The following is a 20540-nucleotide window of genomic DNA, read 5'->3' on the forward strand; positions in this document are numbered from 1 at the left end:
CCGCACGAGCAGAATGGGTTCCCATCGCGGGGAGAGAGCGGGGAATAAATACACACGCGCACAAATACGCCATTAGTAAAGTCACCTGCAAACGGGCTGCTCTGTCCAGAAGGGGCTGCCGAACATCCTGGCCACAAAATGCTTTTCAGTGGTTTCTAACAGAGATCTTGCAAACTAAAAGAAAAAGTAATGACTAAAATGAGATCCGGGAAAACACAAGAGACCGGAATCTTGGCTGCTGGGAGAAAACCCTGCCGGTGCGCCCTTCTGTCTGTGACTCTGTAGGGATTTCGGCTCACAGAGAGACAATATTGCCTGGGATGGAGGCTGCTGTGCCAGAGGCCCTGGTGCTCTTTTCCATGCGTGGGGATGGGGTTTGTATGCGGGGAGTCCCCTCCTGCCGAACCACGGGTAACCCCACACCTAAGGGGAAAGGGGATGAGACTGTGAAATCCCTCTGGAGGGTGAGCAACCTCCCGGCAGCCTCTCTTCTGGTCCCCAAGGTCTGCGCTTGCTAAAGTCACTGGGATTTTTTTCCAGTTACCAAAAAGTACTATGACTTAATGCTTCTTTAATATCAAGCGAGCCTCCAGCAGCCCCAGGGGACAGCTGGGAATCTAACTCCCTCCGCAGAAAGACATCCACAGCCCCCTTGCTCTTTTTCTTTTTCTCCTCCCAACATTGGAGCCTCTTGCTGCTCTCAGTGCTTGTCCACAGATCTCCTGCTCACATTTGGTTGCAGTTTGCGACAAAAGCATCCTTTCCACATCCTTTCCCATGTGGTGCATCCTGTTCCCTCCCCATCCCCCCCTGCTTCATATCCTTCCCAATCCCCCACAGCCCTCTGTCTGGCTCGGCTCCTGTTTTTCCTTCACAGACTCTCTGAACGTTTCTCATTCCCTTCAGAGACCCTATTCCCATCATGTCCATCCCCACTGGTCGACCTCACCGACCTGCAGATACCCCACAAACGCTCCTCTCCCCTCTGTCTGGTACTCTGTTACCTCCCGGAATATTTCCACGGCACTATCCCTCCACAGATATCCTCTCCTTATTCCCTTAGCCCATTTTCCTCACAGCCTTTCCTGTTACCCTCACCCCCCCCAGCCCCCCCAGCCTTCTTGCCCCTCATGGCAGCCCTGTCGCTTCCCTCCTTCCCTCAGAGACCCTCTCTCCCCGCCTCAGCTTCGACGCTCGCCTCTGACACCCCCCTTCCCGCCTTCGGCGGCGCGGCCAATCGGACGGTGCGGAGCCCGCGCCGTCACTCGTCGCCGGGCAGAACACAGGCGCGCGAGGCGGCAAAAGAGCGGGAAAGGGGGCGCGCGAGGGCAGCGCCGAGGCGCAACGGCCGCGCCCAACGGTCGCTCGGGGGGGGGAGGGGCGCGCGCGCGCTCGGGGTGGGGGGAGGGGGCGCCCAACGGTCGCTCGGGCGGGGCCCAACGGTCGCTCACGGAGGGGGCTGAAGTGAGGCGAGTCGTGCGCCGTGGCGACCGTCGCGGTGGCACCGCGGGGGGGGGGGGCAGCCTCGCTTCGGGGAAGGTGTGTGTGTGTGGGGGGGGGGGTGAAGCAGGGCCGTTTCCGAGCGGCGCTTCCCGGTGAAGCCGGTGTGAGGCGGGAGGGCGTCTCCGGTTGCTGCGAGCGGCCGGTTCTCTTTCCGTGAGGAGAAGCCAGGCTTACTGTGGTGGAAATGCCCCCCAAATGCTTTTCTGGTATCAAATGAACGTTAATACAGCAGTAAAAACTTCTGGTGTGGGCCTGGCCAAAACACGAGTTAAAAGTACTCTTTGTGCGGAAAAATGCTGGACAAAAAGAGGTTGAGGGCTGGAGCCAGGCTGTTAAGTTGGTAGAATGTGATCATTGTAGTCGCTGCTTGAGTTTGTGCTGTGTCTGCATAAGCCTGGAAAAGAAACGGAGACAAAAGGATGGCTGTTTTGGAAGAGCACAGGGATGCTTCGTTTCGGCCGGGGCAAGAGGCTGCTCGGCTGCAAACCGTGGCGAGGGTACGGAAGGAAAAAAGGCACCTTCCCGAGTCCTAAACATGGCTTAGAGCCACTAAACTGCGCAACAAAGATGATGTCTGCAGCCAGGCCAGCATTTGAGTACGAAGGAAACCTCTGACGTGATGGGACAAGCACTGTCTGTCTTCAGTCCTTCTGTCATCATTGCCCAAATCTTACTGTTCTGCCTCCTTCAACCGTACCTATTTCCATTGGTGTGCTCTCCCTGAAGCTTTCAGTCCTCGAGCGTGTGCCGCAGCTGTCGGGCACCACTGTGAGCTACCTGCATTTCACTGGGTGAGAAGCATGTCCTTGGCTGGGATTATGTGGGCAGGGAGATGCGGAATATGGCTGTCAACTGGATTAATCTCTTAGGCTCGCTGATGCAGGTACCTGTACTGGGGAAGAATGGGATCGCCCTGGGTAGGGCCTGGAGGGAGAAGAAGCATGCGTCAAACTGCTCTGAGCCTTTTGAGGTCTGGGCAAAGTGCTAGCTGAGTCCAAAGGGCCTGGACTGGGTCCAGTGCCCAACTTCTGCTGGGATGGCACTGGGTCTGCCGTGCCAGTGCCCTGCCCAGTAGCTCTTCCACTGTGGCAGGTGTAATCTTATGGGAAAAGGATATCTCTGAATTTCTGTATTGTTCTACGAACCGCTCAGCAAGACAAAGTGGGGTTCTCCGTGCTGAAGCTTGGGAAGTCCTGGCCCTTGAAACCAGAGAGCCCTGGCTGGCAAGGGAATCTGGAATGGGAGGAATGGGATGAGCTACATGGAGTATGAAAACAGTAAATGAGAAAGAGCGAAATATTATGTGCAAGGCACAGGTCTGGCCGGAGGGTGGCAGCGCGACTAGGAGGCCATCGGGCCTGTAGGTGAAAGTACAGATTCCTCTCAGAAATAAGTAATATATCTTATCAGCTTTCCTCAAAACTAAGTGAGCTGTGTTAGGAGTTGTCACAGAGGATATATTTGAAATGAAGCCATTTTGGCCCAACGATGTTTGCAGCATTGCCTTGCCTGTGCCCAGCATGTGCAGGCTTGCTGGAGACTGCTCCGGAGTTAGACTTTGGAGTGGACCTGTACCTGTACTGGGTGGGAATGGGATCGCCCTGGGCAGGGCCTGGAGGGAGAAGAAGCGTGCGTCAAACTGCTCTGAGCCTTTTGAGGTCCGGGCAAAGTGCAGGCTGAGTCCAAAGGGCTTGGACTGGGTCCAGTGCCCAACTTCTGCTGGGATGGCACTGGGGCTGCCGTGCCAGCACCCTGCCCAGGTTCCCGGGATCACATTCCTGCCCCGACACCATGGTGACAGTGGCACGGGGCAGGAAGGCCAGGGCCAGGCCCTTTGAACGGCTCTTCTCCTGCTGGGGCAAATCCACTGGGTGGGGTTCTCCCGGGCTCTGATCTGTGGGGTGTGGGGCAATTCCCATGTCAGCATCACTCGGGCCTGTTCTGCGCCTGGGTGGGAGCCCAGACCCAGCCCTGGGGTACGGGGCAGATCGAGGATGCGGGGGAGACGTGTCCCTTCTCTTACTTACCGTCATCGGCGACTGTGCCTGACACCCTCCTGCGTCCTGGACCTGCGGCTTTTCTGCCATTAGTAAAAGGAGTGTTTTAGTGTTTTAGTCACTCTCCAGTTCCAGTGTATTGGTGTCATCGTGTGTGTGTGATTCCAGTGCAGTGATGCCTGCTGGGAACCAAGTGTTCAGAGCGAGGCTGGTGTATATGGGGAGTGCGAGGGCACTATCTCACTAGCTCGTCTCTGCAACCCTCCAGACTGGGTCTCCTCACAGAGTTTTCCCCTAGTAACTGGTGACATGGCAGCCCTGGGCGGGGGGAAGCTTTCTCTTGGAAAGCCCCTGGCACCATCTACACCCAGTTCCCCCTTACCCGGATGCTCTTGAACTCTCAAGAGGATACAAGGCATCCGGTGTGGGGCTGGCAGCTGGGGGTGCGGGGCCTGGGGCGTAAGCAGGGACCACCCAGCAGCCTTGGGAAGGCTATAGGGCAGCAAATCCCTGCCTGCAAGGAGTCCCTGCCTTTGCGCTCGGCCATGGGGACCCAGCACTTCCTGGTGACGGCTCCTGCAGCAGCTTGCGGTTCCCACCACACGCTCGTGGGATGTGGGACATGGTCTCCAGGCCGTGGCACGTCCAGCACTGCTGCAGGACCCTGCACTGAGCTGCGCCAGTTGCCCAGCAGAGCTGGCATTGGGTTGAGCTGGTGACTCCCCGGGGATCTCTGTCACCTAACGCTGACAGCTCTGCAGGACATGTGCCATCCCAGTGCAGGACAGGGGATGAGGGTCAAGGACAAGCGCAGCTGGGCACTGCCTCGACACCTTGTGTGTCCGTGGCACAAGGGATGGCGAGGGCATCGTGGGGCTCCTTGTCTCGACGACTCCAGCCATAACCGTAGGGAAAGGCTGAAGCCGGTGCCGGTTTCGAGGGAGCCGACTCCCCACGGCCTGGTGTCAGGTGAAAGGAGACACCCCTGCGTTTATGCCAAACACGCCAGCCGGGGCTGCAGCTGCTCGGCTTGATGAGGCAGCGATCTCTTCCTGGCCTCCGGGCCCTGACGCCGCGGGGCTTGGCGTCCTCAAGGTGAGGCGAGACAGCTCCCTGGCAGCTCAGTCCGCCCGGCCGGTTGTTTTGCCCTACCCCCTCACCCACCGAGACAGGGGATTTCCACCAAGGCCCCCCACCCCGCCCTCCCCGGGACACGCCAACATTTCGGGGAAACGGCCTGTCCTGCTCCCCCTGCCCTCCAGTAACCCCAGCCCAGCCAGTCAGCAGGCAGCACTGAGCTGCATCACCAGTCTCCGGCAGACTCCGGGCAGACAGGGTTCTGATCCCAGCGTCTCTGCTGTGAGGACCTGTTCGCCCTGGCTCAGGACGCCTGGGTTCCTCTGAGAGCGCTGGAGGTGGGTGGGGCTGAGCCAGGAGCCCCTGTGACAACCCAGCGCTGGCTCTAGCTCCCCTGTACATCCAAGTCCTTGGGCAGCCAGAGCAGCGTTTTTGGGGCCCGTCTTTTAGGAAGCGTCCCTGTTTGCTGCTAGGTCTGTGTGGCCGAGGCAGGAGGCCCTGGACACCTCTGACAAGCCCTGATAAGCGGTGCTTCGTGCAAGCCATGCGTGACTATATCTGATTTCCAAACATTTCGGAGTCCCTCCTTTCCCTCCTGGACTTGCATCTCACATTAAGCTGCTTTTTTCTTCCCGAGATGAAGGTGCATGTTCTGCCTGTGCCAGAAAGGTGAAGAAGCCTCACATCCCCAACATGAGCCAACCCAGTAGGCTCTGGTCATGTCTCCAGGGGCTTCCCAGTGCCTTCCCCATCCCTGCCGTGTCCCCAGAGCAGGACAGAGCTCCCTCACAGCATGGCTCCCACCTGCGCAGCCTGAGGTGTGAACTGGGCCGCAGCAGGGCTGCCGGCAGCCGCGTCCACTCCAGAGGCAGCTGCCCAATCTGGCCAGCCCCGGGTCTGCCCTGGAGGACGGCGGCTCCTGTCTGATGCCGGCAGTGTGATGCCGGGAGTGGCTGTTGTCGCTAATACTGATGCGACCTGCTACTCATTTCGTTCTCCTGCTAACGGTTTTCTCCAGGGACTTTTTAGTCGGGCCCCGGAGCAACTGCTCTGCTTCCCACCGGGTCCTGTTTTGGACCAACCGCATGACCCTGCCCCATTCCAGTCCTGGAGCGTTTCCCACTGGGGGGCGAGGGGGGCTCAGAAAGTGACATCTCTGGTCTCCCTGTGTGACCCCCAGCATGCCGCCCACATGCAAGCTACAGAGTTTCACATCCTCCCCAGTGCACGTCATCCGCTTTCTGTTCCAGCCGCACCTTCCTCTTCAGCTCCCGGGAAAGGAAACAGGCCCTGAGCTGCTGCGTTGCCTTTTCCACATTGTGACTCCCAGCTCTCCCATCTCCGCGGAGCGGTGTCCCACGATGGATTTGCTCCTTAGGTGTTTGGGGTTTCTCCAGTGCCTCCTCCCCTACAACAACCACCTCACCAGGTCTTCTTGCCCCTGCCTCAACCCCTGAACAGCAGGCTCGTGCGCACGGGGCTCAGCCCGGCCCTGCCCTGTGAGCTTGGACCCCCACCGTGCACGCAGTGCGCCGCTCCGGCACAAAGTGCCTCCAGCCCAGACTGCGTAGAGGCTGTGCCAGGCCCTGCAGAGCCTGGCAAGACATTCATCTGTGGAGCGTCCCACCGCCACCACTGCCTCCATGTCCTTCCGCTGCCAGTGCCCACCTGGTGAATGGCAGACCGTGGGCAGATCCCCTCGGCGGCGTCGGCGTCAGGGATCCCCTCCACTGCCCAGAGCTTCGTGTGTGTTTGTGTGTGTGTCCCTCATCCAGTGTCCCAGCTTTCCTACAGCATAGGGAACAAGTGCCTGCAGGACCAGAGCTGGTGGGTGAATTGGTCTCATCGCCTGTAGTTCGCCTGTTCCCCGGCTGGGTTGTCCCTCTGCCAGCCCCTATCCTGCAGGGGGTCAGCCACGTACCCTCGCACCCACGAGATGAGCCCAGGCGTCTCGGAGCCCGGCCACCCCTCGCGGCCTCCCTGGGCGCTGGTGGACCCAGCAGGGATGACTCCCCTGCCCCTGGCTCCAGGCTCCCACTGAGCATCAGCTCTGCCTGCACCAGGTTAAGGGGGGAGCTGCTGGGCTCAGATCTGTGCCACGAAGGCCGGTGGCAGGTGCCTGGGGACGGGTTGTGTCCGCGACAGGTATCTCCCTTAGCCCCAGCACCCCCTTTCCCAGGGACCAGGGAAATGGCACAGAGGCTGGGCTGTCCCCGCACCCTTCCCGCTGCTCAAGGCCGCACAGCGGCCTTGCCATGAGCGCGGCTACATGCCCATGGACTCTGTGAGCCCTCGCAGGAGCCGTCTGCAATAGGTAGGGGCCAGACAGAGAGGCAGGGACCGCTGCAGCTTCCCCCCGTGGGGCTGAGATCCCCCCGACAACTGCTGGGAGAGCCCAGGAGTCCTGGGGCCACCGTAACCCCTTCCCTCTCCTCAAGAGCTGGAGCCAGATCTCAGGGGGCCTGCCCCACACCCAAGACCCACCACCCCGCAGATCCCCTGGACAACAAGGAGAGCTGCAACCACCCCCAGCACGGTGCAGAGAACGGACGCGCAATGAGGGTCGCGCAGCAGGATCAACCCCAACCCACTTTATTGCGGTCACAAAGCAGCAGAGCAGGAGCGGAGGGCGCGGGATTGTGTGCAGAGCGGGGTTGTGGGGCAGGAGACACCTCCCCTCCCTTCCGGGGTCTGCAGGGGAGACCCCGCATCTGGGCAGGTAGGAGATGCCGTGTCCCCATCTGGAAACGGCTGTGGGGCTGGGGCTCTGGGCAGGGCAGCCCCAGTGCGGTCGCAGCAAGGGCTGGGCGCTGGGCCTGGTCCAGAGCCCCGGGCTCTGCAGCGATTTCCCCTGAGTGCAGGTGAGTCGGAGGGGCCCCAAACACCACCTCTGCCCCCCAGCCCAGCGCAGGGACGGGTCAGCACCGGGGTCGAGCTCTGCAGCAGTCTCTGTGGGGTCGGCGTGCGGAGGGCACGGGCGAGGGAGGCGCTGCCGGGGTCTAGCAGGGGCGCGGGTCACACGGCTGGGATGCTGGGGCGAGCGGCTCCCAGTGTGCCACAGCGAGGGGCGCGCGGGTCCGGCTGTGTGGGCAGGCAGGGAGCCCAGGGCTCTGCCTGCTCACAAGGGGCCCCGCGCGTTGCGGGCGCTGTTCATCTTCATGGCCTTGATGATCAAGACGGTGCCCACGATGATGCCCACGATGCCCACGGCCAGGCCCAGGGCGCAAACCAGGGTCTCGGTGCTCTCGGACACGGGCAGGGGCACCTGTGGCTCTGCAGGGAGACGAGGGCAGGAGTGAGAGCAGGACCCTGAGCCCTTCGCCACCTGCAAGCGGGGAAGGACCCAGGTGTCCTGCCCCCAACCCAGCCCCCATGCTCACCCCAGTGCTTCAGGAGGGCCTTGGACAGCCCCCAGTGTTCCACGCGGCAGTCGTAGTAGTCGCCCCGGGTGGGGATGAAGGGCAGGTAGGAGAACTTGCGGAAGGTGTGGTCCTGGCGTGGGTAGAAAACGGTCTCGACGACGCCATCCACCACCTCCTGCCCATTCTTCAGCCACTTGATGGTGATCATGGGTGGCCAGAACTTGTCCACGTAGCAGATGAGCATGTTGGGGTCGCCCAGCTCCACAGGGTCCTCGGAGAACACTGTCACCTCAGGGACCTCTGGGGGGACAGGGAGAAGGGGTTAGTGCAGCCCCTGCCCCACTCTGGTGGTCAGTTGGGCCCCACAGCCTGTGGCTGGACCGGGGTTGTTGTCCCATAGAGAAGGCCCCAGGGGTGCCCACTGCCCACGCAGGGAGACCCTGCAGCCCCGTTTGGGGCTGTGCCTGCAGCCCTTGTGCTCCAGAGCAGGGCTGGGCCCAGGGCGCGGGAGCAGCTGCCCTGGCAGGACCATGCCAGGGGAAGGTGCTGGCTGTGCTGGGGCCGGGTTGTTACCGATGGTCCCCTGAGAGCGGTTGGACCTCTGCATCATGATCTCCATGTTCTGTTTGTTGACAGCTATGTTCTGCAGAGCTCCCTGGGCCTCGAAGCTGGCGAATTCGCCGAACTCAGGCAGGCGCCAGACGGTCTCCGTCTTCTGCAGATCCACGTGGAAGATCTCGTCCCCATCGAAGTCGAACATGAACTGGCCGCCCTCCTGCTGCAGTGTCTCCGCGCGCTGGTACAAGTCAACCTGGAGTATCATGTTGCCCACTGGGAAGGGAGAGGCATGAGGGGTGGCGCGTTGCCACCACCGCGGGGCTGGGGCTGCCCAGAAACGAGCCCCATCTGCCCCCAGGCTGCCGCCTGGGACGCTGCCCACGGGCAGGGAGCTGCCAAGCCCTTGGGACACCAGCTTCTCCTGGGCGCCCTCCCCACCGCTGCCAGCCTCAGCATCTCCCATGTCCTTGCGAGGTTTCCCTTCATGGTCACCTGAGGCCAGGGCCGGTGTTGGGCCAGGCAGGCTGAGGGGACACACAGGGATGTGGCCTGTCCCCACACTTGCTGCGGGGTGGGGTGGGGGTGCCGGCGGCCAGGACCCCAGCTATGGTGCTCCCCACAGGAACCCCCCACCTTGGGCCAGGCCATCAGAGCCACCGCAGTGGGGCACGCACGGTCACTGGGTGCTAGAGGGACCTGATGCACTGGGGCACTTGTGGGGTGCAGGAGGGCAGGGAGCCGTGGGAAGGGGTCGGGAAGGGAGCCCCCGGCACCCGCAGCCTGCCCTGCGATGCCGGGGTGCCCCGGGGAGCCAGCCCCAGGCAGGGGTAACCCACAGTGGAGGGGTCAGACCGCCCCATGGCCCGGGCCATGCCCTCACCCTGCTCTGGCCCCTGCCCCCAACGTGCATCCCGGGCCCCATGTCTGCCCCCAACCTGCAGCCCCCCGCCCCCTGCCCCCACGCACCTTTCACGGCCCCTGTGCCCTGCAGGGCCAGCAGGGCCAGCAGTGCCAGCGGGACGCCCTGTCCCCGTCCTCCGGCCATGGCTTATCCTGGCACCGGGCAGCGAGAGTGGGAGCAGGCGAGGGGCAGGTGTCACTGCCAGGGCGGGAGCCCCGTGCTGGGGCCCCCATAGCATGGGGATGGGCCCCCCCCCGCCATGGTGCTCAGCCAATAGGAGGGAGCCCCCACTCTGACTCGCCTGTTCCCAGGCAGACTGGCAGCACAGAGCACCCTGCAGAGCAAATAGACTGACAGGTGTCCCAGCAGGACCCCGCAGGGGAGCACTGTCCCCCCAGGCCACGGGCCCCCTCGAGAGGGCTCTGGGGGTGGAAGGGCAGGGGCAGCCGTGGGGCAGGGAGCCCTGCGATGCTGGCTGGGCCTGGCGTCCCTCACTGGGTCGGTCCGGGAGCCTTGCTCCGGCGCTGGGACAAGTGTCGACGGGAGCCCTGCGGGGCCCAGCTCTGCCTGGTGACGCGTGATGCTGCCCAGCCCCGACGCTCACTGGCCCTCGCCGGGGACTCCCCCAGCCCCGGCGCTGGGCAGGATCTGGGCTGATACCCCGAGGCGGCAGAGCTGGGCTCGCTCGGGGTCCCAGTGCCTCTCCAGCCTCCTCTGGGAGCAGCCATGGGGACCGGCCATGTGCGGGAGGCCGGGAGGTGCTGGGCTGGGGCGGCGCTGGTGGTGCTGGTGGTGCTGGGAGCCTGCGGGGCTCATGGCAAGGAGACGACAGGTGAGCTGAGCCCCCGGCGGGGGTATGGCGTCGGGGGTCAGATGGCACAGACTCCCCGTGGAGGTGCTGGGGTTCGGAAGAGCCCCCTGGTGCCCCTGTGTCTGCCGTCATCCGTGCTGGGCAGCCTGGGGGCAGGGGGCTGCAGGTGTCTCCGTGGGGCGAGACACGTTTGGTTTGGGGTGGCTCTGAGGCATCCCCGTGCCCTCCCCAGCCTTGGGGAGCTGCGCTCGGCCCCCCCCACCCTGCGTGGGGGCTGATGGTGCCTGGTGGGGGATGAGCTGGGGCACCGTGACCTGCCTCTCTCTGCACAACAGGGTATTTCCTGGAGATGGGTAAATCCGAGTGTCAGTACCTCAACGGCACTGAGCGGGTGAGGTTTTTGGATAGATACATCCACAACCGGCAGCAGGACGTGCACTTCGACAGTGATGTGGGGGTCTTCGTGGCCGACATCCCCCTGGGTGAGCCAGATGCCAAGTACTGGAACAGCCAGCCAGACATCATTGAGGAGGAACGGGCTAAGGTGGACACGTACTGCCGGCACAACTATGGGGTGTTCTCCCCTTTCACCGTGGAGAGGAGAGGTGAGTGCACGGGGGAGCCCTGGGTCTGGCGGGGCTGGGACACCCCCACACCCTCCACACCACAGGCAGAGGAGGGGGGGGCACAGTGGGGTCCCCGGAGGATGGCGATGAGCCAGGCTGCCGGGATCGTGGGAGGGGAGTGTCCGTAGCCAGCCGTGCCCACAGCAGGGGCCCGGGCAAGGTCCCTGGTCCCTTCCACAAGGACACGAGCCCCTCACGCCCTCCCTGGCCACATTCTGCGTGAGGACCACAGCCCAGCCCTGGGCCGGGATGAGTCCCAGGAGCAGCGGTGCCAGGTGGCCCCTCACGCTCTCCCAGCTAACTCCAGCTCTCTCGCTCTCCCGCAGTTCAGCCCAAGGTGCTGGTGTCCCCCATGCAGTCGGGGTCCCTGCCCCAAACGGACAGGCTGCTCTGCTACGTGACGGGGTTTTACCCACCGGAGATCGAGGTCAAGTGGTTCAAGAACGGGCGGGAGGAGACGGAGCGCGTGGTGGCCACGGACGTGATCCAGAACGGCGACTGGACCTACCAGGTGCTGGTGATGCTGGAAAGCATGCCGCAGAGCGGGGACACCTACACCTGCCAGGTGGAGCATGCCAGCCTGCAGCAGCCGCTCACCCAGCACTGGGGTAAGGCCCGGCGCCCTCCTCCTGCAGCCGTGCAGCTGTGCAGCCGTGCAGCCGTGCGCGGGCAGGGAGCGGGTGCCCTCCCCCTCACCCTCTGCTCTGCTCCCTGCAGGGGCCCAGTCAGACACCGCCAGGAGCAAGATGCTGACGGGGGTGGGGGGCCTGGTGCTGGGGCTCATCTTCCTGGCGCTGGGGCTGGTCCTCTACCTGCGCAATAAGAAAGGTGAGCGGCTGGGGCGTGGGGCATCAGGGCGGGGGGCTGGGGGTTGAGGAGCCCTGCTGGCCGCGGGGCCGGGGCTGCGGTCCTGACCCCGGCTGTGGCCCCTGCTATGCCGCTGACGTCGTTTCTCTGTGTTTCAGGTCGCGCCGTTGCCCAGCCTGCAGGTAAGGTCCATCTCCCGCGCCCCTGTTGGCCTGCGCCCTGCATGGGCCAGTGGCAGCCTGCTGCGAGGGGGCTGCGCGTCCAGGGCCGGAGAGAGCGGATCCCGCCCGTGGAGTCCTGGGGCCGCCCCGGCTGCCCGTCCTGCTGCTCATCTCTCCCACCTCTCTCCCCGCAGGGCTCCTGAACTAGCTGCTGCGCATCTGCTTCGGTGCCGTCCTCCCTCCGCTTGCAGCGACTTCCAGCCTCGTCTGTGGCCCGCGCTTGCCTGTCTGCGCCCGGTGCTACCGCATCTCGGAGCTGCCCGTGCCCCTCGATGAGTGCTGGGGTGGCCCCGTCGCAGCCCGGCTTTGCTGTTGCTGCTCCGTGGCCCTGTGGTGCCCAGGGCCCTGCAGTGTGGCCACGGAGAGGCTCTTGGCTGCTCCGGCTCTTCCTAATAAACTCTCCTGGGACCCTGTGGCTCTGGTCGCTTGTGGGGCAGGCATGGGTCACCCACTTGTGCCCGCGGCTGTGTGGGGCTGTCAATGGGAGCTGGGTGCTCAGCGGGGACCCGCCATGCTCGGCAGCCACGGGGGACCGAAGCATGTAGGGGCTGGGGCAGGGAACAGGACAGAGAGCTGGTTCTGTGAGAAGGGGACAGGCTGCGTGTGGTGGTGTCCAGGCTGGCTCAGGGATGGGGAAGGAGAAGGGGCCGGGGTGGAGGGTCACAGGGGTCCCCGTTGCCCTCCCGGTGCCTGACCCCAGCGGGGCTGGTGGAGAGCAGGGCCCTGGGTGTGGGCGCCCTGTCAGCCCCCCCCCCACCCCCGGCTGGTGGTGACCATGGCGCCAGTGCCTGCTGCAGTGCCCCTCACCAGGACCCCCACGATCCCAAGGCGGCATCCACCCCACCCGCCAGAGTCGGCACGGACCCAGGCATCCTGCCCCCTCCACTCCACGCCTGCTGCCTCCCCCACACCCCCCCGTCCCTGTAGTGCCGGGACGCCGCTCTGAGCACAGCACAGAGCAAACAGCCTGAAAGCGGGTTAGACGGCGCGGGGCTGGCTGCAAGTGCCTTTACTGCCGCTTGGAAACCCCGCAGAGCCCAGGCAGCAGGATCACTCGTACCGGCGGGGGTGCCAGGGGTCCGGGCAGGGGGGGCCCTGGCAGGGTGGAGTTGTGCTGTGGGGCTCAGAGTTGGGGATGGGAGGCACCAGGCTGGTCCATGGGGTGGGATGCAGCACACCTGGTGTGCACATGGGGCCCAGAGCTGGTCCATGGGGCAGATGGTTTGGGTGTGGGTCCTGGAGCTGCGCCATGGGGCAGAGGGTCAGGACGTGGGGCCCGAAGCTGGGCCATGGGACAGAGGGTCGAGACATGGGGCCCAGATCTGGGTCCCGTGGCAGAGGTTTAGGACACGTGGTGCAGAGCTGGGCCATGGGGCAGAGGGTTAGGACGTGTGAACCAGAGCTGGGCCATGGGGCAGAGGGTTGGGATGTGGGGCACAGAGCTGGTCCATGGGGCAGAGGGTCGGGACGTGAACCCCAGAGTTGAGCCATGGGGCAGATGGTTTGGGCATGGGTCCTGGAGCTGGGCCATGGGACAGAGGGTTAACCAGAGCTGGGCCGTGGGGCAGAGGGTCAGGATGTGGGGCCCTGAGCTGGGCGATGGGGCAAAAGGTTGGGACATGTGGCAGGGTTGGGACATGTGGCATGGATCTGGGCCATGGGGCAGAGGGTCGGGATGTGGGCCCTGGAGCTGGGCCATGCGGCATTGAGCTGGGCCATGGGGCAGAGGGTTGGGACGTGGGCCACAGAGCTGGGCCATCAGACATGGAGCTGAGCTGTGGGGAAGAGGGTCAGGCCATGGGGCTTGGTGCCGGGCCATGGGGCAGAGGGCTGGGAAGTGGGGCATAGATGTAGGTCATGGGGTAGAGGGTCGGGACATGGGTCCTGAAGCTGGGCCATGGGGCAGGGTGTTGGGATGTGGGGCCTGGAGCTGGTTCCATGGGGCAGAGGGTTGGGACGTGGGGAACAGAGCTGGGACGTGAGGCAGAGGGTTGGGATGTGGGATTCATGGAATGCACCCATGAGCGCTGAGGCAGCTGGCAGATGTCATTGCTAGGCCTCTGCATCCTCTTGGAAAAGTCTTGGAGAAGAGGAGAGGTGCCTGAAGCCTGGAAGAAAGACAATGCCCCCCCCACTCTTCCAAAAGGGCAAGAAGGAGCATGCAGGAAACTACAGGCCAGTCAGCCTCACCTCCATCCCTGCAAAGGTGATGCAGCAGCTCATCCTGGAGGCCATCTCCAAGCATGTGGAGGAAAAGAAGGTGATGAGCAGTAGTCAGCATGGCTTCGCCAAGGGGAAGGGGAAATCCTGCTTAAGCAAGCTGATAGCCTTCTGGGATGGAATGAGTGTCTGGGGAGATGAGGGCAGAGCAGTGGCTGTTGTCTGCCTTGACTTCAGCAAGGCTTTTGACACTGTCTCCCATAACATCCTCCTAGGGAAGCTGAGGAAGAGAGGGCTAGATGAGTGGACAGTGAGGTGGCTTGAGAAGTGGCTGAATGGCAGAGCTCAGAGGGGCGGTCCATGCCTGTCCCACAAGCCACCAGAGCTGCAGGGTACCGGCAGAGTTTATTAGGAAGAGCCAGAGCAGCCAAGAGCCCAAACGGGGATGCAGGGTCTTCCTGGGTGGGTCCTGACCCTCTGTCCCATGGCCCAGCTCCAGGCCCCACATCTCGACCCTCTGCCCCATGACCTACATCCATGCCTCATGTCCCGACCCTCTAGCCCATGGCCCACCTCCATGCCTCATGGCCCAGCTCCAGGCCCCACATCCCAACCCTCTGCCCCGTGACCAGCTCTGGGCTCCATGGCCCAGCCCCCCGCGCCCACATCCTGACCCTCTGACCCATGGACCAGCTCCAGGCCCCATGTCCCATCCCTCTGTCACATGGCACAGCTCAGGGCCCCACATCCCAACCCTCTGCCCCATGGACCAGCTCTGGGACCCATGGCCCAACCCTCTGCCCCATGGTGCACCACCGTGCCCCACATCACAGAATTACAGAATGGTTGAGGTTGGAAGGCACCTTGGGAGATCAGAGTCCAACTCCCCTGCTCAAGCAGGGTCACCTAGAGCATGTTGTACAGGATCGCATCCAGGTGGCTTTTGAATATCTCCAGAGAAGGAGACTCCACAACCTCTCTGGGCAACCTCTTCCAGGGCTCTGTCACCCTCACAGGGAAGAACTTTTTCCTCACATTCACATGCGACTGCTGTGTTTCACTTTGTGCCCGTTGCCTCGCATCCTGTCGCTGGGCACCACTGAAAAGAGTCTGCCTCCAGCCTCTTGACACCCTCCCTTCACATCGTTGTATACATTGAGAAGATGCCCCCTCAGTCTTCTCTTCTCCACGATCAACAGGCCCAGCTCTCGCAGCCTTTCCTCAGAGGAGAGATGCTCCAGTCCCCTAATCAACTTTGTAGCCCTTCGCTGGACTTGCTCCAGTCGTGCCATGTCTCCCTTGTGCTGGGGAGCCCAGAAGTGGACACAGACTGCAGCTGTGGCCTCAGCAGGGCTGAGGAGAGGGGGAGCATCCCCTCCCTCCACCTGCTGGCAACACTCTTCCTCATGCAGCCCAGCATCCCATTGGCCTTCTTGGCCACAAGGGCACATTGCTGCCTCATGCTTAACTTGGTGTCCACCAGCACTCCCACGTCCTTCCCCCCACACCTGCTTTCCAGCACCTCAACCCCCAAACCCAACCTGTCCTGCTGCATGGCCTCATTGCTCCCTAGGTGCAGCAGCCTGCACTTGCCTTTGTTGAACTTCAGGAGGTTCCTCTGCGCCCACCTCTCCAGCCTCTCCACGGCTCTCTGAATGGCAGCACAGCCTTCTGGGGTCTCAGCCTCTCCTCCCAGTTTGCGATCATCAGCAAACTTGCTGAGGGTGCCCTCTGTGCCTTCATCCAGGTCTTTGAGGAAGAAGTTGAACCAGACTGGGCCCAGTCCTGACCCCTGGGGGACACCGCTAGCTACAGGCCTCCACCTAGACTCTGCACTGCTGAGCACAACCCTCGGAGCTCTGCCATCCAGCCACTTCTCCTGCCACCTCACTGTCCACTCATCTAGCCCTCTCTTCCTGAGCTCTGTGTCACAGAAGGAGCAGCAGGGCCAGCGGGACACCCTGTTCCTGTCCTCTGGCCATGGCCTCTCCTGGCACCAGGCAGCGAGAGTGGGAGCAGGCGAGGGGCAGGTGTCACTCCCGGGACGGGAGCCCTGTGCTGGGGGCCCCATGATGTGGGGACGGGGCCCCCCCACCACAGTGCTCAGCCAATAGGAGGGAGCCCCCGCGCTGACTCGCCTGTTCCCAGGCAGAGTGGCAGCACAAGTGTCGATGGGAGCCCTGCAGGACCCATCTCTGCCTGGTGATGGGTGATGCTGCCCAGCCCCGATGCTCACTGGCCCTCGCTGGGAACTCCCGCAACCCCGACGCTGGGCAGGGTCCGGGCTGATACCCCGAGGCAGCAGAGCTGGGCTCGCTCGGGGTCCAGGCACCTCTCCAGCCTCCTGTGGGAGCAGCCATGGGACCGGCCATGTGCCGGGGGTGGGAGGTGCTGGGCTGGGGCAACGCTGGTGTTGCTGGCGGTGCTGGGAGCCTACGGGGCTCATGGCAAGGAGACAACAGGTGAGCCGAGCTCCCCGGCGGGGGGATGGCGTCGGGGGTCAGGTGGCACAGACTCCCCGTGGAGGTGTTGGGGTTCGGAAGAGCCCCCTGGTGTCCCTGCGTCTGCCGTCATCCGTGCTGGGCAGCCTGGGGGCAGGGGGCTGCAGGTGTCTCCGTGGGGCGAGACACGTTTGGTTTGGGGTGGCTCTGAGGCATCCCCGTGCCCTCCCCAGCCTTGGGGAGCTGTGCTCGGCCCCCCCCCACCCTGCGTGGGGTCTGATGGTGCCTGGTGGGGGATGAGCTGGGGCACCGTGACCTGCCTCTCTCTGCACAACAGGGTATTTCCTGGAGATGGGTAAATCCGAGTGTCAGTACCTCAACGGCACTGAGCGGGTGAGGTTTTTGGATAGATACATCCACAACCGGCAGCAGTTGCTGCACTTCGATAGCGACGTGGGGGTCTACGCGGCCGACAGCCCCCTGGGTGAACCACTGGCCAAGGCCTGGAACAGCCAGCCAGAGATACTGGAGCGTGCACAGAATGCCATGGACACGATCTCCCGGCACAACTATTGGGTGTTCTCCCCTTTCACCGTGGAGAGGAGAGGTGAGTGCACAGGAGAGCCCTGGGTCTGGCGGGGCTGGGACACCCCCACACCCTCCACACTGCAGGCAGCCGAGGGGGGGGGCACAGGGGGCGTCCCTGGAGCATGGCGATGAGCCAGGCTGCCGGGATTGTGGGAGGGGAGCGTCCGTACCCAGATGTGCCCACAGCAGGGGCCTGGGCGAGGTCCCTGCACACTTCCACGAGGACACGAGCCCCTCGCATCCTCCCTGGACACCTCCTGCAAGGGAACCACAGTGTCCAGCCCTGGGCTGGGATGAGTCCCGGCAGCAGCAGTGCCAGGTGGGCCCTCGCACTCTCCCAGCTAACTCCAGCTCTCTCGCTCTCCCGCAGTTCAGCCCAAGGTGCTGGTGTTCCCCATGCAGTCGGGGTCCCTGCCCCAAACGGACAGGCTGCTCTGCTACGTGACGGACTTTTACCCGCCGGAGATCGAGGTCAAGTGGTTCAAGAACGGGCGGGAGGAGACGGAGCGCGTGGTGGCCACGGACATGATCCAGGACGGCGACTGGACCTACCAGGTGCTGGTGATGCTGGAAAGCATGCCGCAGAGCGGGGACACCTACACCTGCCAGGTGGAGCACGCCAGCCTGCAGCAGCCGCTCACCCAGCACTGGGGTAAGGCCTGGCGCCCTCCTCCTGCAGCCGTGCAGCCGTGCAGCTGTGCGCGGGCGGGGAGCGGGTGCCCTCCCCCTCACCCTCTGCTCTGCTCCCTGCAGGGGCCCAGTCGGACACCGCCAGGAGCAAGATGCTGACGGGGGTGGGGGGCCTGGTGCTGGGGCTCATCTTCCTGGCGCTGGGGCTGGTCCTCTACCTGCGCAATAAGAAAGGTGAGCGGCTGGGGCATGGGGTGTCGGGACGCGGGGCTGGGGGTTGAGGAGCCCTGCTGGCCGTGGGGCTGGGGTCCTGCCCCCGACCGCGGCCCCTGCTGCGCCACTGACGTCGTTTCTCTGCGTTTCAGGGTGCGCCGTTGCCCAGCCTGCAGATAAGGTCCATCTCCCGCACACCTGTTGGCCTTCGCCCTGCGTGGGCCGGTGGCAGCCTGCTGCGAGGGGGCTGCGCGTCCAGGGCCGGAGAGAGCGGATCCCGCCCGCGGAGTCCTGGGGCCGCCCTGGCTGCCCGTCCCGCTGCTCATCTCTTCCACCTCTCTCCCCGCAGGGCTCCTGAACTAGCTGCTGCGCATCTGCTTCGGTGCCATCCTCCCTCCGCTTGCAGCGACTTCCAGCCTCGTCTGTGGCCCGCGCTCGCCTGCCTGTGCCCAGCGCTACCGCGTCTCCGAGCTGCCCGTGCACGCGATGAGTGCTGGTGTGGCCGCATTGCAGCCCGGCTTTGCTGTTGCTGCTCCATGGCCCCAGTGGTGCCCAGGGCCCTGCAGTGTGGCCACAGAGAGGCTCTTGGCTGCTCCGGCTCTTCCTAATAAACTCTCCTGGGACCCTGCGGCTCTGGTCGCTTGCGGGGCAGGCATGGGCTGCCTGCTCGTGCCCGCGGCTGTGTGGGGCTGTCAATGGGGAGCTGGGTGCTCAGCGGGGTCCTGCCGTGTTCGGTGTCCACGGAGGACTGAAGCATGTGGGGGCCAGGGCAGGGGACAGGACAGAGAGCTGGTGCGACGAGAAAGGGACAGGCTGTGTGCGGCGGTGTCCAGGCTGGCTCAGGGATGGGGAAGGAGAAGGGGCTGGGGTGGAGGGTCACAGGGGTCCCCATTGCCCTCCCGGTTCCTGACCCCAGTGGGGCTGGTGGAGAGCAGGGCCCTGGGTGTGGGCGCCCTGTCTGCACCACCCCCCTGCCTGGTAGTGACTGTGGCACCAGTGCCTGCTGCAGTGCCCCTCACCAGGACCCCTGTGATCCCAAGGCAGCATCCGCCCCCTCCACCAGAGCCGTCACGGACCCAGGCATCCTGCCCCCTCCACTCCACGCCTGCTGCCTCCCCCACACCCCCCCGTCCCTGTAGTGCCGGGATGCCGCTCTGAGCACAGCACGGAGCAAACAGCCCGGCAGCGGGTTAGATGGTGCGGGGCTGGCTGCAAGCACCTTTAGTGCTGCTTGGAAACCCCGCAGAGTCTGGGCAACAGGATCACTCGTACCGGCGGGGGTGCCAGGGGTCCGGGCAGGGGGGGCCCTGGCAGGGTGGAGTTGTGCTGTGGGGCTCAGAGTTGGGGATGGGAGGCACCAGGCTGGTCCATGGGGTGGGATGCAGCACACCTGGTGTGCACATGGGGCCCAGAGCTGGTCCATGGGGCAGGTGGTTTGGGTGTGGTTCCTGGAGCTGCGCCATGGGGCAGAGGGTCAGGACGTGGGGCCCGAAGCTGGGCCATGGGACAGAGGGTCGAGACACGGGGCCCAGATGTGGGCCCTGTGGCAGAGGTTTAGGACACGTGGCACAGAGCTGGGCCATGGGGTAGAGGGTTAGGACTTGTGAACCAGAGCTGGGCCATGGGGCAGAGGGTCGGGATGTGGGGCACAGAGCTGGGCCATGGGGCAGAGGGTTGGGACGTGGACCCCAGAGTTGAGCCATGGTGCAGATGGTTTGTGTGTGGGTCCTGAAGCTGGGCCATGGGGCAGAGGGTTAGGACATGTGGACCAGAGCTGGGCCATGGGGCAGAGGGTTGGGACATGTGGCAGGGTTGGGACATGTGGCATGGATCTGGGCCATGGGGCAGAGGGTTAGGACGTGGGGCCTGGAGCTGGGCCATGCGGCATCGAGCTGGGCCATGGGGCAGAGGGTTGGGACATGGGCCACAGAGCTGGGCCATTGGACATGGATCTTGGCCATGGGGAAGAGGGTCGGGATGTGGGGAACAGAGCAGGGCTTTGGGGCAGAGGGATGGAAAATGGGATTCATGGAATGCACCCATGAGTGCTGAGGCAGCTGGCGGATGTTATTGCTAGGCCACTCTGCATCCTCTTGGAAAGGTCCTGGAGAAGAGGAGAGGTGCCTGAAGCCTGGAAGAAAGACAACGTCCCCCCACTCTTCCAAAAGGGCAAGAAGGAGCACGCAGGAAACTACAGGCCAGTCAGCCTCACCTCCATCCCTGCAAAGGTGATGCAGCAGCTCATCCTGGAGGCCATGTCCAAGCACGTGGAGGACAAGAAGGTGATGAGCAGTAGTCAGCATGGCTTCGCCAAGGGGAAGGGGAAATCCTGCTTAAGCAAGCTGATGATAGCCTTCTGGGATGGATTGACTGTGTGGGGAGATGAGGGCAGAGCAGTGGCTGTTGTCTGCCTTGACTTCAGCAAGGCTTTCGACACTGTCTCCCATAACATCCTCCTAGGGAAGCTGAGGAAGAGAGGGCTAGATGAGTGGACAGTGAGGTGGCTTGAGAAGTGGCTGAATGGCAGAGCTCAGAGGGGCATTGCATGCCTGTCCCACAAGCCACCAGAGCTGCAGGGTACCGGCAGAGTTTATTAAGAAGAGCTGGAGGAGCCAAGAGCCCAAACGGGGCTGCAGGGTCTTCCT

General features: G+C 63.7%; 3 protein-coding genes across 3 annotated transcripts; 2 read left to right on the forward strand and 1 right to left on the reverse strand.

Moving 5' to 3' along the window:
- Positions 1-7148: 7148 nt before the first annotated feature.
- Positions 7149-9639, reverse strand: LOC106493714 (HLA class II histocompatibility antigen, DR alpha chain-like). Its single transcript, XM_067313841.1, has 4 exons — positions 9464-9639; positions 8513-8770; positions 7958-8239; positions 7149-7850 (listed from the first exon to the last, which is right to left on the reverse strand). The coding sequence occupies exons 1-4, from the start codon at positions 9540-9542 to the stop codon at positions 7696-7698; spliced, it is 774 nt and encodes a 257-aa protein (XP_067169942.1). The 5' UTR covers positions 9543-9639; the 3' UTR covers positions 7149-7695.
- A 485-nt stretch (positions 9640-10124) lies between these two features.
- LOC106489131 (class II histocompatibility antigen, B-L beta chain-like) lies at positions 10125-12011 on the forward strand. Its single transcript, XM_067313647.1, has 6 exons — positions 10125-10230; positions 10545-10814; positions 11162-11443; positions 11553-11678; positions 11801-11824; positions 11998-12011. The coding sequence occupies exons 1-6, from the start codon at positions 10125-10127 to the stop codon at positions 12009-12011; spliced, it is 822 nt and encodes a 273-aa protein (XP_067169748.1).
- A 4792-nt stretch (positions 12012-16803) lies between these two features.
- On the forward strand, positions 16804-17963 carry LOC136994700 (class II histocompatibility antigen, B-L beta chain-like). The gene is made up of 3 exons (XM_067313648.1): positions 16804-17071; positions 17423-17704; positions 17806-17963. The coding sequence occupies exons 1-3, from the start codon at positions 16816-16818 to the stop codon at positions 17961-17963; spliced, it is 696 nt and encodes a 231-aa protein (XP_067169749.1). The 5' UTR covers positions 16804-16815.
- The last annotated feature ends 2577 nt before the right edge of the window (positions 17964-20540 follow it).

The sequence above is a fragment of the Apteryx mantelli genome, chromosome 32 (assembly GCF_036417845.1).
Source record: "Apteryx mantelli isolate bAptMan1 chromosome 32, bAptMan1.hap1, whole genome shotgun sequence".
Classification (NCBI taxonomy): domain Eukaryota; kingdom Metazoa; phylum Chordata; class Aves; order Apterygiformes; family Apterygidae; genus Apteryx; species Apteryx mantelli.